Source organism: Denticeps clupeoides, chromosome 12 (assembly GCF_900700375.1).
Source record: "Denticeps clupeoides chromosome 12, fDenClu1.1, whole genome shotgun sequence".
NCBI classification, from domain to species: domain Eukaryota; kingdom Metazoa; phylum Chordata; class Actinopteri; order Clupeiformes; family Denticipitidae; genus Denticeps; species Denticeps clupeoides.
The window spans coordinates 8,569,014-8,585,233 of NC_041718.1; the positions used below are offsets into that span (position 1 = coordinate 8,569,014).

Consider the following 16,220-nt stretch of genomic DNA (forward strand, 5'->3'; position numbering starts at 1 on the left):
GGATAAGTAATTGATTTATGGCATGTAATGACACTATGTGTTGTACACATTTGTGTCGATTGGTGTTTTGATACAGATTGTCCATTTAATGTTGTGTAATCCATCTGAGGAGATGAAATGATCTGCGCAATAGAAATGTAATAAAAGAAAACACCAATCAGCACTGAATCGTAACGGTATCCTTAACCCAAATAAATCATTCCCCATCATTCTGTTTTTTCCCAGCACTGGCTGAAACATTGCCATAACCAACAGCACTGTTTCCTACACAGATAAAAGTTTGTTTAATTGAATATTTAGTGGGATGATACACTCCCAGTTAGGTGGTTTTGAATTCCACTTTGCCAGCCGCAATTTTAGCGAAATACTTGGTTGCATGGGTTGACTGATGGATATTTTTTATCCAGGCTTTGCTTTGGTATTTTAAAGTGTTAACATTAATTGGACTGGAAATTAATTCATAACTGGCAACAAAGAATAAATGGCAACTGGTAATAATCTACCATATTTGGACAAGTTAACAGATTACATTTTAACTGTTACATTCATACTCAGAAAGAATGTCCTTTCATGGACTGCCAGCAAAATAATCTGAACATCATTTAAAGATGCATGCTTGTGGGATACAATGAATTTTAATTAGCCATGGGTCATTGCCACAATGTCATGGAATATGTAAATTTCCATGGCACTGTGGTTGATGTTTTGCTTGGTGGCCTTCTTCAAGTTAAAGGGCAATACTGCCACCTGCAGGTTCAAAGTTATATTACACCACCAACTCGACAGCACCTGGGGAAGTCAAGTTTGGGAGAATATGCATGACTCCCACACAGTGCGGGATAAGACTTGGAAGGTGATTTTTAATGATTGTATCTGCTCTCTTTGTGCGCAAAGCTCTTGAGATGAAACGTCTCCCTCTTCCATTATAAACCAACAATGAACTGAGAGGAAAGCCCTACACAAAGGCCCATTTATTAAAGTGTCACATTTAAATTTCTATGAAGCATAGATCCAGAGCAGACTGGAGATGATGTTGATATCAGCTCCATTGCAAAAACCTTCCAATTAGGAAACGTCCAATTATCTCTATTCATTATCATAACAAGAGCTGACTTGCATACTGAGCAATAAAAAGAAGGAGACATGATATTTAATTCTTTATTAATGTTCTATTTCATACCATTTTCTTACCAAGTCTCACCAAAATGTGTTGCTCAAGAACAAATGTGGCTCACAAAATAAAGATATTATTTATGATAATCTTTTCCTTTACAGATACAACATTTCATAGTGAACAAAAGTAATGGAAAGGGCAAAAACAAAAGAAAAGGATATCAAAGTAAAGAAGCATCTTCAGCTTTATCTTCATCTAAATGTGACAGAGAAGTAACTCCATGGAAATAGTTGACTCCTGAGATTCTGATAGGTTCGAGCTGCAGTACAAGCACAGTGTACATGTTCACAAAGCCTGTTAGGGCTGCCGATTCTGGTTTAGGCCTCTGCACACAACCAGATGCCTATATAATATACAACCATTGGGGTCACATGGTTTAAATATTTTGAATTCTCCAATGGACATTATTCTCAGCCTCAGTTCTCATCATTATCTGATGCTTTTTAATGGATCTCCAAATGAACAGATTGGGTGAAACACTCCCAATTAGGTGATTTTTGTATGCCCCTTGTAAGCATGTAGTCCTACTCTTTTATCAAAGATCGTTAACAGGCAAGAAAAACACCACAAAGTGATAAAACTTTGGTGACAAGTGACTCAATGATCTTATATTGCTCTGATATTATACAAATGTATCATCATTAGACAGAAAAAAATACCTTGGAAAAAAAGAGAAAAAAAATCCTCCCACATATATATATATATATATATATGTATATATATAAAAACACAAGCACACAAATGAACCAGACGATAAATCTGTGCGTGCATGTATAACAGACAACACTGACCGTGAGACAAAAAGAGTGGCAGAGCAGTCAGCACTCAGTCCTGCAAGGGTTTGTTTCAGCATTAACGTGGGACTGTGTCTCAGCTGACGGAATATACAGAGAACTAAGGTGGATCTGCCTTAGTTACTGTTGCCACCCTGAAAAAAATTCCTTGTCTTTTCTTTCCCTTGGAGAAGGACATGCTGTCCGCCGGCCAGGGAGATGGTCTACTTGTTCGACTCACAACTCTCACAACTCTCTTCTAATTCAAAAATTCCCAGTTGGTGCAGTTTGTTCTGTACGGATTTACTGAAGCCCTTTTCCTCTACACCTTTCGTTCTGCTTCATTCGTGGCCATCCTGTGAAGGAACCCCCATGGGCTAATGTCCGTTGACCTCTGGGGTGGTAGCGACGGGGGAGGCAGGTGTGGAGGCTCTGGAGGTGCTGGATGTTTTCTCCAGGCTGGGGCTGGAGGTGGGGACGCTCTCGGGGGCTTTGGCCTGGATCCTGGAGCTGGCGGCGGACATGGGCTTGGGCTGGGCCTGAAGGCCGGGGCTGCAGATGAGGTGGTGTCTCTCCCAGTCTTTGTGCTGGCAGAAGGAGCCGCAGTAACGGGCAGCGTTGCAACCGCTGCACGTCTCACTGGCTTTACGGCCACAGTTCCAGCAGCACTGGAGAGATGCAGAGAGAGTGAACGGAGTGTCCATGTATTAGAATATGGATTTTGTATTTGTGAATATATCTCTATCACTACATCTCTGTCTTCATAAAATAGCTAAAAACAGTCAGGTTTTATATTAGCTATATTCATTATATTTGTCTTTGTGTACATGATTATACCTAATAAAAATGAACAAACAATCTTTTTCATTTTCTGAGATTCACTAGAAATTGTGTTTACATTTTTGTTTGTCTAAACTGACCTCGCTGGAATCCTCCTGTTCGTTGATGACCTGTATTGCGTCCTCGGTGGCTTTCCTCTTGGCCTCAGCCAGTGTTTTCTCCATTTTGGCTCGCTCTGCTGTGATCATCTCGAAGGCCTTCTGCTCGGCCTCGGCCACGGCCTTCTGCACCTCATCCATCGCCTGCCGTTTAACCTCGTTCACCGCCTCCTCTGCAGGGACACAAACACGCATAGTGAGCACAGAGCACAGTGCTTCTCAGCACTTACACAACAATGCTGGCTAACGATGTCTGCTAATAAGCACCGGGAGACTTCAGTGATGGATGATGACCATACATCTAGAGATTGATTACTTGCACCCCTCATTCAAGTCAAATAGTCAGCTAACATTTTTCCTTATAAAAGCTGTAACAGGTGGTAAGTGGGGTCTGAACCTGTGACTTTGTGGTTGACTGGTTCATAGGTGAGTGTGTTACACACAAGGCAACTACAACCCGCGTTCTTGTGTGCAAAGCTCTAATGCATTAGCCATCGGATAAAATAAATACATGAACCATATACACGTATGCATGTAGTTAAAAAATATGCATACAGCTTTGGCAGATTTGGGCTCGTCCAAGTTGACACTGGCCAATGTTTATACTTGATTTCATATTCCATCTATTGTTAATTTAACTACAATTATAATGTCCTGTGCTGTACCTTTGTGAAGTGTATGCTACAGGGAGAACTATGGGAACAGGGAGAGCGCTGCGGCAGGCCGCTTTCATTTCTATTCACAGAGGGCATATGATAATTACAGCCAATCTGAAGGCTAAACGGATTCTCACCTGCTTTTCTCCAGATCTCATCAGACACATAAGCAGAACCTGGGCGTGGGGTGAAATCTCTTTGGGCCTCTGCAGGATCAAGGAGAACAAAAAGAAATGTTGAACCATGACGGCAAGCGAGGGTGAGAGGCAGTGAGAGAATAATGAACACTGTGTTCTGTTTTGGTTTGGGCCCGGCTTTGCGGCTCTTTGGAGCAGCGCAGCACACAGATGGCTCTGCACTCCTGCAGCCAAAAGTCTCTCTGCAGAAAACAACCTCGCCTAGTCCACCAGATCTACGCCGACCGCTGAGACACCTGCTGCATGGGCAGGCAGATCAACAAAACACACACACACATGGACACAGGCACTCACACATGTAACCTATTGAACTTTAGGCAGCTAGACCAAGCATTTTTACTGATTTATGATTTCTAAGCAGCATTTCCACCAACTACTGCCATCCCACCTCAAGTATCATTTTAAATCTTAATCTTATGCATGATTACAGAATGATTGGTACAAAGGATGAACTTTGATTTTAACATTTCTATTAACATTTCAAATTATATTATATTTAATAATACATTATATTTAAACTGAAATGTTGTATACAGAGAACAATGTGTAAAGTGATGTAATATTAAATATGGCCACAAGAGGAAGTAACAATGTTGACTAAATCAGGAGACATACACTGAACAGAAGGGGGCGCGCTGCACTCACCTGCACGGATTCCCTCGCCTGTGTGGGGACTGTGGTTCTTGGAGAAAGGAGGCACGCCAGTGCTGGCTTTCCGCGCATCTTCCTGCTCGCTTGAACGCCGCCTCCAGTAGTTGAGCTCCTCGCGGTCCGACTCCTGGCAGCGCCGAAGGACGTTGATGGAGCGCCGGGTCTTCTCCACCATGTCCACGATGCAGTTCAGAACCTACGAGAGCAGCAGGCAGGAGGCGTGATTCATCACGCTTCGTGCTGCAGGCACAGCCTTCTGCTGTGAGATTGCTTTAAGTTTTAAAAACTGACCATATGGCAACTCAGGTTGTTATGACAAATATATTAAACCAATTGAATGAAAGATCTAATGGAAAAAACATAAGCAGTCCAACAGCTAGTATCATATTGGAAAACTTTAGTGGTTATAAGTGTGCAGTTTGATAAAATAACAGATCTAGTAAATACATACATGGTCTAGATGTCTCCATTCATCTGCCCATTCCCTTTCTGTTAGTCTGTGGTCCACTGGTTCCTCACGGTAGCCTCCATTTGAGCCTAAAAAAAGATTTACACAAAGAATAAAGAACAAAGAAGAACCAGTGAAGGAAAATGCACAATAACATGAAGACTATTTCCAGTCACAAATAACAGAATATATCACTACATACCAAGGCTACCTCTCCTAAAGTACTATACTCAGCAATTATTTGGTTTGTTTTTCAAAATTTTATATTATTCATGTCAAATATGATGTACCACCAGAATAAATGTAAATGAATCTTTTCACCCATGAACACTTACTGCCTCCATGGGAGTACAGGGTGTTGAAGGACATGCTGGAGCTGCTGTGACAGTGTGGGGCATGTACCCAGACCTCTATTCTCCTCCAGTGAAGGAGGAGAATCAGATTCTTACAGGAGGCCTAATGCAGCTGGGATTCAAGCCTGTGGCCCCAGGTGTGCAAGGCTCAAGATTCACCATTTTGCTATACTGGGTTCTGCCAAAATGACAAAATGTGTTTTGCCACAAATGAGTCATAATGTTAATCTGTGGGGGGTGGGGTGGGGGAGAGCATGAAAGGGAGATAGAGAGAGACTCTGATGACTGATGAGAAGCAGACTTCGGCAAGACCGCAACATCTGGAACTCAGCTGTCAGCATGCACCCTACCATGACCCCCGCACACACGCACACACACACACACACACACACACACACACATATACTTTGGTCTACAGACTGTTGCAACATTCCAGCAGGGAGTCACTCAGACTGCGCAGAATAGAACACTTCTAAACACACCAGGCCTTGTTAAGTGGATCTGACAAACCTAAAAGTGCATGCATGTCATTTCAAACCCACACACACATTGCACGGCTGCTTTTCATCACGCTGAAGACTTATATATCTAGCTTTTTAAATGTGCAAAGCAGCTGTGATCTGTGGCTGCGAGTGTCATTAAAACTCTCAGCTGGTAATCACAGCAAAGTGTGTTACTTTCTACACCACTTACGACAAGAGGTGCAGTGAAGCAGGGGAAATGATTAATTTGTGAGCTTCCATTAGAAAATAAACACCTCACCCCAGCTGTCTGCATGGGCCCTTACACCTTATAATTAATGCCTGTGAATGTGGGTGTTAGTATGTTTCTGTGAGCCATTAAACTACCTGGAAGGCGCGGCCTGTCCTTCAACTCTCTCAGCTCCAGAATTCTGTGTGGTTCCCTGTAGAGGTGAGGTGTGGCGATGTCATCAATGGCGTAGTGCTGCAGAGGAGGGGGCGTGGGGTGAATCTGGCCAGCCAACGGCAGCGTATGAGCAGGACTGTGTCTGGGGGCGGGACTGATTGTGCAGATTCGCTTGGTTGGGGGTTCCAGAGGGGCGGGGGGGCGCTCGTGGAAGCCATTCTCTTTGCTCCTGTGGACAGGTATAAATCATGCACACACACTCATGTTCAGACACACATTCTGTCCACTGAAGATAGAAAATAATACATCAGAACGTGTACACTACCATTCCCTGAATTTCATCACACCTACCTCTTGGTATTTCTTTTTCTAACTGTTTGTACATTGCAAGACAAAAAAACTATCAAATAACATACAAAGTTATATTTTTATATATATATATTGGGCTCTTCAAAGCTGCAGGCTTTTCACACTCTTGGCTTCGATCAACCACAATGGTTTAATTTAATCTCATGAAGCTGCTTCTGATGATGACAATAGTGTTCAAGGCAGTAATGAGGGGCAATTCTGAACAATCAGATAGTTTGCTTTCTTATCTTAAAAAATAAAGCTGTTTCCTCCATAGCTTCCATGAATAGATGTTTTAAAATGTGTAGAGAGTTAGTGTACGTGTGTTTTTACATGTAAAATGTACCTGTTGGTTATAATGTACATTGAGTGTGTGTGTGTGTATACAGACCTGTTGGGACTGTGTCTCTTGGCCTCGCTGGGCTCCAGCAGCAGCTCAGTAGAGTCGGGCGGGGAGGGAAGGGCGGTGCTGAGCAGGAGGTGCTCGTGCTGGGAGAGGTACTGCGCTGGCGTCTGTTTCGCAGCACGGGCACAGTGCAGCAGCTCCCTCTGCAGCAGGGGCAAGTTGGCCTGCGAGGAACGGTGTCGAGATGAGAAACTCCACCCCAAACCAACTTACCCCAAAATATTATTCCCAAAATAATAAATAAACTGCTGCCCTCTAATACCAGGTTGTCCATGTCAAAATCTAATTGAACCAGTACAAATATTCACTCACACCTACAGACTGTTTAGTTGCTAATTCACCTAGTGTGCATGCCTGTGAATGGTGGGAGGAGTCCAGAGAACCCAGACAAATCCTGGGAGAGCATGTAAACAGAGCTGGAGCTGGGATTCGAACTCATGAACTTGCTTTTACTTACTTTTACTTTACTTTATTTGGCAGACGCTTTTATCCAAAGCGACTTACTTGGAGGTGTGGAGACCGTTCATCCCCATGTACCTAATGCTTAATAATAAACCCCACCAATCCAACAGAGAACTAATTTTTTTGCACATGTTAGACACTAATCCCACCCACATACCCGACCCTAAATCCTAGTCCGAAACCTTAATAAACAACAGCTCCTAGAAATTTGCCTATGTTTCTGTTCATCCTGTAATAACACTACCCCTACCCAGAAACTTGACCACTCTTACAGTATGATGTTATTCCAGGAGGAAGAGCAGCCTAGGGATATCAGATAAACCAAGGTGCGCAGCTGGATTTCGGTACGAAAGGCTCCTAAAAAGCAATCGGATCGCTAACTGAGCAATAATAACAAATAAAGGCGGTCTTACTTAACAAAGCATAAATGTTATTTTATTATGGAATAGCATATAGAATTGTCTTTATTGCAAACTATCTCAGAGGAACATATAGTTTACTTAGTGTACATAACAGTGAAAGAAATGTTCCATTTGGACTAACCCACATTGTGAGGTCTGGACTCTGACTTTCTCATTGTTCAATACGGATTTTTCTTCAGCCTCAGCCAACTTGTGGTTGACTTACTCCTGTGTTTGGGATCACTGTCATGCTGGCTGACCCAACGTTTTACTCAAAGACAGATGTTCTGACATTCTGCTGTAGAGATTATTGGTGCGGCTTGGAATTCATTGGTCCCTCAATAGCTGTAAGCGGTCCAGGCTCTGAGGCAGCGAAGTAACCCCACACTATTATATGCCCTCCACCGTATATTCTGTTTGGAATCAGGCATGTGTACACAGGCCATTGTGCATTTCCCAGACATTCACTATAAAGCAGTAATGAATTTTGCTACAGTAGGTATGTGGGAATGTGTAACCATTTCCAGTCGTATAAGACGTTCAGGTGCTGAGCCTACATCTGATGTCAACAGCTTTTTATAAATCATCTTTATGTTTTTCTGACATTTTCAGACAGACAGGGAATGTAGTTAAGATGTAGACATCAAAAGCACTAAATTCTAAAATAAAAAAGCATTCAAACTCTTAAACTGTATATTTGTATCCCTGTTATAAAGCTTGAGAGCTTCTGGTGACATTACACAGATTTCACAGAATTCATTACAATTAATTGACGAGTGCTTTGGATTTTTACTTTATTCATTTAGATGTGTGCTATAAAGGCTAATGGCTAACAACCTGGCTTCCCTGCCTATAATGTTGGAGAACCTCCAACCGGGTCTCTTGGGGTAGGCTGACTGTAATGTAGTTTTCGTCCTCTATCTCTGGTCCCACAGATTCCGCAATACGCAATTGTGACATAAATTAAATTTCAGGATACTTCTGATGGGTTAGCAAATGGCTGGGAGAAAACAACTAAGTGATCTTTGGATGCACTTTCTTTACAATGAAGTGATATATATATATATCTCATAATAAGATAAACTTGTTTTAAGTTATAAACTTGACTAAACTAAAATGTTTTTGTCTGATTTACTAGGTACTTGTACTACACTGACTGGGAATTGCATTACCCAGTCAGAATTAAAAAATGAGACATTATGTTAAGATACATCATTAAAAAGATGAGGGGAGTATAACATTAACAGTCAGCAAAAAGTCTATAATTCACAATATGACTACATTGAGACTAAACTTAACTAGAAATTAGTATGTACATGACAGTTTGACACAAAGACTAGACTAAAATCACTGTAGCTGTCTGTTCTTCCTGGTTCCTGGCCTTTAGAAATTAAATATAGAATATTAGAATATAAAAGAAACATAAGAAAGGAACACCAGGGCCCATAGAACCAACACCACCCTGGAGTAAAAAAATCGCAAGTGCGTCTGTGTGTCTACATGGACCTGTTGAGACAAACTCCAGACCTGTGGAGGCAAGGCGCCTCAAACCCTCCCAGCAGCCTCGGCGTCTCTGCCTGTGGCATCTCTAAGAGGGTGTCTGGTCAGCGTCAAACTGGGCGGCCTGCGCACCATCACCTCCAACATCGGCGCATGAAAAATAGCCAATAAATCACCCCGACAACACAACCTGACCAATCAGGACATGTGAATGTAACCAGATGAGATGCATTTTCAGTACAAATGTACTAAGCTTGAGTCTCTGTTTATGGAAAAATATTGACTTGTATGGCCAGATACATCAAACTATTTACATTTACATTAACTACAATATTTACATAATCAAAGTATGCTTTACTGCTCATTTAAATAACCCTTGTAACCTTTTGAACCTATAATACTGATTCTTTTTTGTCAAGAGATGTTTTCTGTCAAGGGAGTCTCCAGTGCCAGATATAAGGTGATAACATTTTGTTTAGCCAAGCAGCCAGAAAGAGACACTGTGCTTGACCGGACGGTGTTGACCATGTCCAAGGCCATAGCTGCAGTTCATTTTAGAGGCCAGAACATGTTGAGCTCTCAAGGCGACCTCAAATCACAGTCAGGATTATCTTATCATTAGTCCAAATGCCCAGAGTCGGTCTAATAACTAATTTTTATGTTTGATATTGTTAAGCATGTTCGGAGGGAGTTCATTTGGTCAGAGGGTGTTTTTTTGGTAGCAAATTGCATGACCAAGCATGATGGTGGCAGGAAAAAACCTGGAGGCAAAGTTTTCACGTTGTCGCTTATTAAAACAAATGGGAAGGATTTGTTTGTCTGTACACTTAGCATGGAGTTGACTACTGTTGCTAAGGAAAAACACACACACACATGCACACACACACACACACGCACACATGCACATACACAAAACCAAACTGCAGTCAGTCAAAGTCTCCTCTTGTATGGCGAGTATTTGAGACACTTATAGAAAAACGCAGTTCCAATGCAGACATTGCTATTTAAGAATATACCATAATAATGATAAAACGTTGTTTTTTTTTCAGAATCTTCAGAATCTATCATTAACTCAACACCTGGACAGCCATTAAATACAATGTTCACTTCATCTCTTCAATTATGTATGCAGTAAATACAGTTTTCAATGCATACAGTAAACTGATGACCAATAATTACTTTTGCTATTGTGACTCTGGGAAATTTGTGCATGCCACAGTGCAACTAAATCCAGAAGACCAGATTCCAGAATGATCTTGGAAAAAAGATCCTTTGGGAGAGTCGACAACCAGACAAAATCCTAGGTTGTACCCTGCCCTCGGGCCACTCAGCCTATCTTTCTAGACGTGCTCTATCTGATTTCTTCTGTAATGAATCCCAGACTCCTCAGACTGTAATTATCCATCACTTCCTCCTTCTTTCCTTAAAGGCTGTGGTAGCACATATGCTGTCTGCTATTCAGGGTTTTTTTTTCTGCAGGCAAATACACCGGACGCCTGTGCTAATCTGCACTGGAGTCCATATGGCGCGCAGGGCCCATAAAAGAGCTGGAATGGTTTATAGTCATGTTTCACACTTCCGAGCTCTCAAAATGATCCCCCCCATCGAGGTCAGGAACTGCCATAAATCAAAAAAATCAAAAGATGGGGAAGGCGCTTTCTCTTTCACTCACTCTCTCTCTTTCTTCTCATCTCGTTTTTTTTTTTGTGAATGTATATCTCTCTCTGAAAGATGATGCATCAAGTATGAGGCGACTATGTAACCATGTGTTAAAAATTTGATACCCAGCAGTGATAATGACTAAAACAGACCCATGTGGTCTCAGAAGGGACTGCTTTTCAGAGTGCCTCTTTTTTAAATTATATCGTTTCAGACAGTCCTGTGTCCAATCAGAAACAGGCCCGGGTGCAGCAGTCTCAGTTTCCCTGGCTATCAATTGTTGTAATATGCAGCCATAAATCTATAAAACTAATAAAGGATCACCATCACCTTGGATATATATTACTTCCAGACCTTATAAAGCCCTTTTCTGCATATTCTTAGTTTCTGCTGTAACAGGATGTCATCTGCTAGTTTCAACCTGTCATCACAGACCAAACATTTTATTTAGGGAATTTAGTTAAACAGAGTCCTTGCACTTTCACCAGTTTAACCAAAACAGTCAGGAGTAGAGATGAAGGATAGACTAATTAGACTATCTTACCTTTAAGAAGGGGATGACAAATGGTCGCAGGGGAAAATTGGTCGCTTCTTGCAGTCTGGAGTGGAACTCCTCAATAGTTACCGTAGAGTTCTGCAAATCATCGAATAAACACACACATGATTTTTTATTTCAGTTATCATCAGCTGCTAATTTATCAAAAGCAAGTTCAAACGCACCACTAGGGCGAGCACTAAGCTTCGAACGCTCTCGCCAATTTCAGGCGAGATGTCGTTGCCGAACTGTTGCAGCGTCGTCAGGAAACGCTTCAGCTTGCTCAGTTGTCGGGCGCCACACGTGGCCGGCAGCTGCTGATTGGCCAGTGATGAGGAGGATGAAGAAGACGGCCCGTTGCTGTAGCGTTGAGGAGGGGATGGGACCGCGTTCAAAGTGGGTGGGGAATGGTTCATCCCATTGGTCACTAAAGTCATAAGGAAAACAATTTAAATAAAGAATTTCCATCTGAAGACTGTAGCAAAGGGTGGTTGAAAGGGTGTCTGATAAATGCCTTAAATGGAAATGGGAATGCAAATTTGCATTTCCTAAATGATCCACCAGGGGGCAATCGTTTAGCTACATCTTGACTTCCATTTGATGCCCAGATATAAAATGGCCCCAAATTTAAAACAACACCCCTTATGTAAAACTAATGACTTTTTAGAGCAAATCATTAACTGTTTATAAACATGAATGCCATAAATTCATTTATACAACTAAATTTAAATTTAAATGAACATAGATTTGTGCATTGTCATATTTGGTGCCATCGACATGTCTAGACACCACTTTTCTGAGAAACTCTTGGACAAAGCAAATGCACATTCAGTACCCATGCAGGCACCTAAAACTAACAGTGGACTGAAAAACCATTTACAAAATTCAAACATGAAAGAAAGAGAAGGCAGCTGTAACAGGAGCTGAGAGAGAATTATCGAGCGACCACTCACAGGCGGTGGAGGAGAAGGAGGCAGGCCGCGGGCCACTGGGGTTGACTGATGGGAGAGGAGGCATGGTGGAGGGGACCGGTCTGGAATGAGCCTTCACATCCACAGGAGAACCGGGCATGGCAGAGATCTTCTTCTCTCCACTGTCTAAGAGGGAGAGGGAGAGAGAGCGAGAGAGCACAGGCAGATGGACGGAGAGAGAAAGAGAGAGAGAGAAGGAGGTGGAGGAAGGTGAATTGGGAGGGGTGAGGGGTTTGGAGGGTTGGACAAAAGAGATGAGGGGGCAGGAAAGAGAGGATGGGGGTGGAGAAACAGTGTTGTTACTTATTAAACAGGTTGTTCCGTTAGATTAAGCACTCTGACTGAACCTTATAACGTCACTTTGGACGATGGAAACCACCGCAGTGGAAAAACTGAAATCCCTATCCTGTCTTAGTCTGAAGAACTTCAGCCAGCCATACTCCTCAAGCAAGAACAGTTTTATCACTGAAAACACTCAAGACGAATGCACCTCGTAGAAAGCAGATGTCTCAGGGGCCATGAGCAGCTCCAAGGTCTAGAGCTGAGGCTGTTCTGAAGGAGCCTTTTGTGGTCAACGTTTAACAATGGCCTGTCACTGAGCCCTTTCGCCAAAAGCGCAGAGATCGGCTATTTCACGCTTGCTAACAAGGACCACAAAGGCCATTGAACGCTAAATGCGCACGGCTCAGTGCGCCGCCGCCGCTGAATGGACCACCAAACAGAGAGAGGCCAGGCCTGCTGTAGATCAGAGGTGCTATTGTTCCTCTGAGATCCGCCAAGCCGGCCCTTGTCTCCATTTAGAGTGTATGAGACTGTTGAAAATGCTTTTTAGAGAGCTGCCTAATAGACACACAGAGATTTGGCTGTCAAAGGTCACGAGACGCCTCCAATAATGGGTCCTGAAAAAAGTTTTCAAATGCGATCGCCTGTGCTTCTCGCCCGCAATTTTACACAAGGCCTCCCCTCTATAGACCGGCCATGTTTATTCATTGAAGACATAAGTTGCGTGTAATATGCAAATGGCTACACAAAAGCCTAAGGCTTGGAAGTTTGGCTGGTGCACAATAAAAGCAATTCATTGCAGGGTTCTGCCAATGCACACAATTGCAATTGAATTAACAATAGACCTAATAAATGAATAATATATTGCCTCTCCATATAAAAAAAACAGGGATGGAGAAAGAGATCTTTTCTGAAAGGAAATGAATTGAAGGCCCCCTTGACTTAACATCCACCCTCCCGCCGCCCCCGCCTCCCTCGGCTTTGCACCTGAGCCCTGGTTTTTCCGAGCCGCCCCTTCATCTTGCCTGCCTAGAAATGCCTACAGTTGTCTGAGAAGCTCCTGCCACGAGTCCACCTGTTCCGTGCCCCAGGAGGCAGGAAGAACGGAAGAAAGAAGCGAGCGAGAGGAGAGGTGGGGGGAGGGAAGTCAGTCATTTGGGCTCCTGTCACACAGCAAGGGACCGTACACTCATCCTGCACCCGGCCTTCTGCTGATGAGAATGATCTGTTATCTAACAGCTTTTGGGGTTCTTCTGTTCCATACTTCTAAGAAGTATGGAACTGCTTATTATTCTCCAAATTGTTGGAATATTTGTGGCTAAAATCTGTGGCTAAATATGTCAACACAATAATATTTGTTGTTTTTGTACCTTTTTTGTGGTCATGAGAATTGTGCATCACCTGAAGTCTTTGTTTGACTATGGCTGAGTAAATACGCCGCTGCCACTTCACACCTGAGGCCACAGCATTTGGAAGATGAGAGTTTACGCACACACACACACACACACACACACACACACACATTAAAGCAGATGTGAGGCGAATGCAGTGACACAAGAGCAAGATTGAGGGAGCTCCTGCCTCACACCCATCCCATTACTGATAAATATTGATCCAGTTAAAAACAAATATGCACCTCTGATGTGACGGCCACCTGTCCCCACATCCACAGACGGATTCAAGGCACAGAACCGGCATTACAGGGAAAAAGGTCACATTCTGCATTCATTCATTCAATGCTAATATAATGATTCTAACCTGACGCAGATATGGACAAATGAACGGGACGGAGCTGTGACCTTATGACCCCACTGCCCTCCTCACCCTTTAATCCCACACAGGCTGTCAGCACTGCAGCCAATATCAGACCCCTGAACAGCAAGTCTGTATGGTGAGAAGTGCTCCTTTTAAAACTAAAACTAGAATATGCGATGACAGTTAGATTTTGGGTTGTTTAGGAATCGGTCTAGGAATATAGTATTGGCAGGCGCCCTTATCCAGAGCGACTTACAACGTGGTTTCATGTCACTAGAACTCAACCATGAATTCAATCATTTTATTCACTCTGTTGTTGTTTTTCTTGCATAAATCAGTCTATAAGAAAGTTACAAGTTGGTCTATTCTCTAAAGATGAATTTTGAAAATACTCAATGACTGTGCTGTTCTGGGGAAGGTCATTCCACCACCCAGGGGCCAAGAAGGAGAAGAGTCTAGATGAGCATCTGCCTGGTACCTTCAGCGGTGGAGGGACCAGGTGAGCAGTGCTTGGAGGGTCGGAGTATACGAGGTGCAGTGCGGTGGAGGGAACGTAGCAGTGGGATGGTGTGGGAGAATTTGGGATGGTTGAAAACCAGTTGTGCTGCATTCCGTATAAGTTGTAGAGGCCGGATGGCATTCAGAGGTAGACCAGCTAGAAGGTAATCAGTAATCCAGTGAGATTATTAGGGACTGAACAAGTATCTGTGTTGATAGATAAGGACATATCAGTCTGATATTGTACAGAAGGAGCAGGAAAGATTGGTGATGTGAGTCGAAAAGGAGAGTTGTTGTCTATAGATCCTCTGTGCAGTTCCAGAAGGAGAGAACTGTGAGTTGTTCAGGTAAATAGCAAGATCCTGATGTGGTGAAGCCAGAGCCGGACTATGTTCCATGCATTTCCATGCAATGCTGTAACACAATTAAAAGAAGACTGCAGTGGTGAAAAATAAGAGAAGAAGAGGATGATGGAGGGATTGAGGAACACTGCTGGGTTCCAGGTGCTTGTGGCCCTTGAGGGTGAACGGGGCTACAACCACACACACACACCACCTCCAACCCCAGCCTGAGGACAGCAGCTGTGAGATTTTGTTTTGTCCATGAAAAGAAAATAGAGGAAACAAGGAATCAATACAGAAACCATGCACAGCAATCTGGGTCATTCGTCAGTATAGGATCAAGACTAATATCAGGAACTACGCTTACAATGAATAAATCAAATTGTGGTTGGTTTAAACCTGGACTAAAATATTTTGAACAAAAATACCCAAGTGATGCAATCTGGATGCACCTATCATACAGTGGGTAGTGGGGCAGTGGTAAGGAATAGGACTCGTAACCCAAAAAAAACAAGATACCACCATCAGGTCCCCTTGAACAAGGTACTGTCCCCACACACTGCTCACCAGATGCCATTCATGGCTGCTTACTGCTAACTAAGGGTGATGGGTTAAATGCAGAGGACAAATTTTGTTGTGTACTCAACAAATTTTGTGTGACAAAAATAATCATACGCTGCTCAATAAATGAATTTCGCTACAGGGACAATGATGACTGATTAAATGGAACATGATTTATATCTCTATTCAGTTCTACTGAGCTATAATTCAGGCACACTTTGTGTCACCCACACACACTCTGAAGGTCATATGACGACAGTGACAAATAAAAAAACGCTCTCTCTCTCTCTCTCTCTCTCGCACACACACACACACACACACACACAGCCATGTCAACCATAAAACAGAATAAATAATTCATTTTTAAAGATGTGACTGCATCAAATTAAAAACATCAAATAACCCTCAGCAGCAGTCATCATACAGTATCGGGAGGGGAATCAA

At 42.8% G+C, this 16,220-nt stretch overlaps 1 protein-coding gene across 4 annotated transcripts in view; it reads right to left on the reverse strand.

Moving 5' to 3' along the window:
- Positions 1-1,144: 1,144 nt before the first annotated feature.
- Positions 1,145-16,220, reverse strand: part of cbfa2t2 (CBFA2/RUNX1 partner transcriptional co-repressor 2) — a 32,016-nt gene continuing 16,940 nt past the window's right edge. For 3 of the 4 annotated variants that reach the window (XM_028997852.1, XM_028997853.1, XM_028997854.1), the window contains exons 2-11: positions 12,322-12,465; positions 11,554-11,795; positions 11,378-11,467; positions 6,797-6,975; positions 6,039-6,286; positions 4,841-4,926; positions 4,384-4,585; positions 3,679-3,747; positions 2,868-3,058; positions 1,145-2,615 (exon numbers count right to left, since the gene is read on the reverse strand). In XM_028997852.1, the coding sequence (XP_028853685.1) occupies positions 2,325-2,615; positions 2,868-3,058; positions 3,679-3,747; positions 4,384-4,585; positions 4,841-4,926; positions 6,039-6,286; positions 6,797-6,975; positions 11,378-11,467; positions 11,554-11,795; positions 12,322-12,465 (1,742 nt within the window). In that variant the 3' untranslated portion in view covers positions 1,145-2,324. Of the gene's footprint in view, positions 2,616-2,867; positions 3,059-3,678; positions 3,748-4,383; positions 4,586-4,840; positions 4,927-6,038; positions 6,287-6,796; positions 6,976-11,377; positions 11,468-11,553; positions 11,796-12,321; positions 12,466-14,022; positions 15,759-16,220 lie in introns of those variants that run through there. The other variant, XM_028997855.1, reaches the window with a different exon arrangement.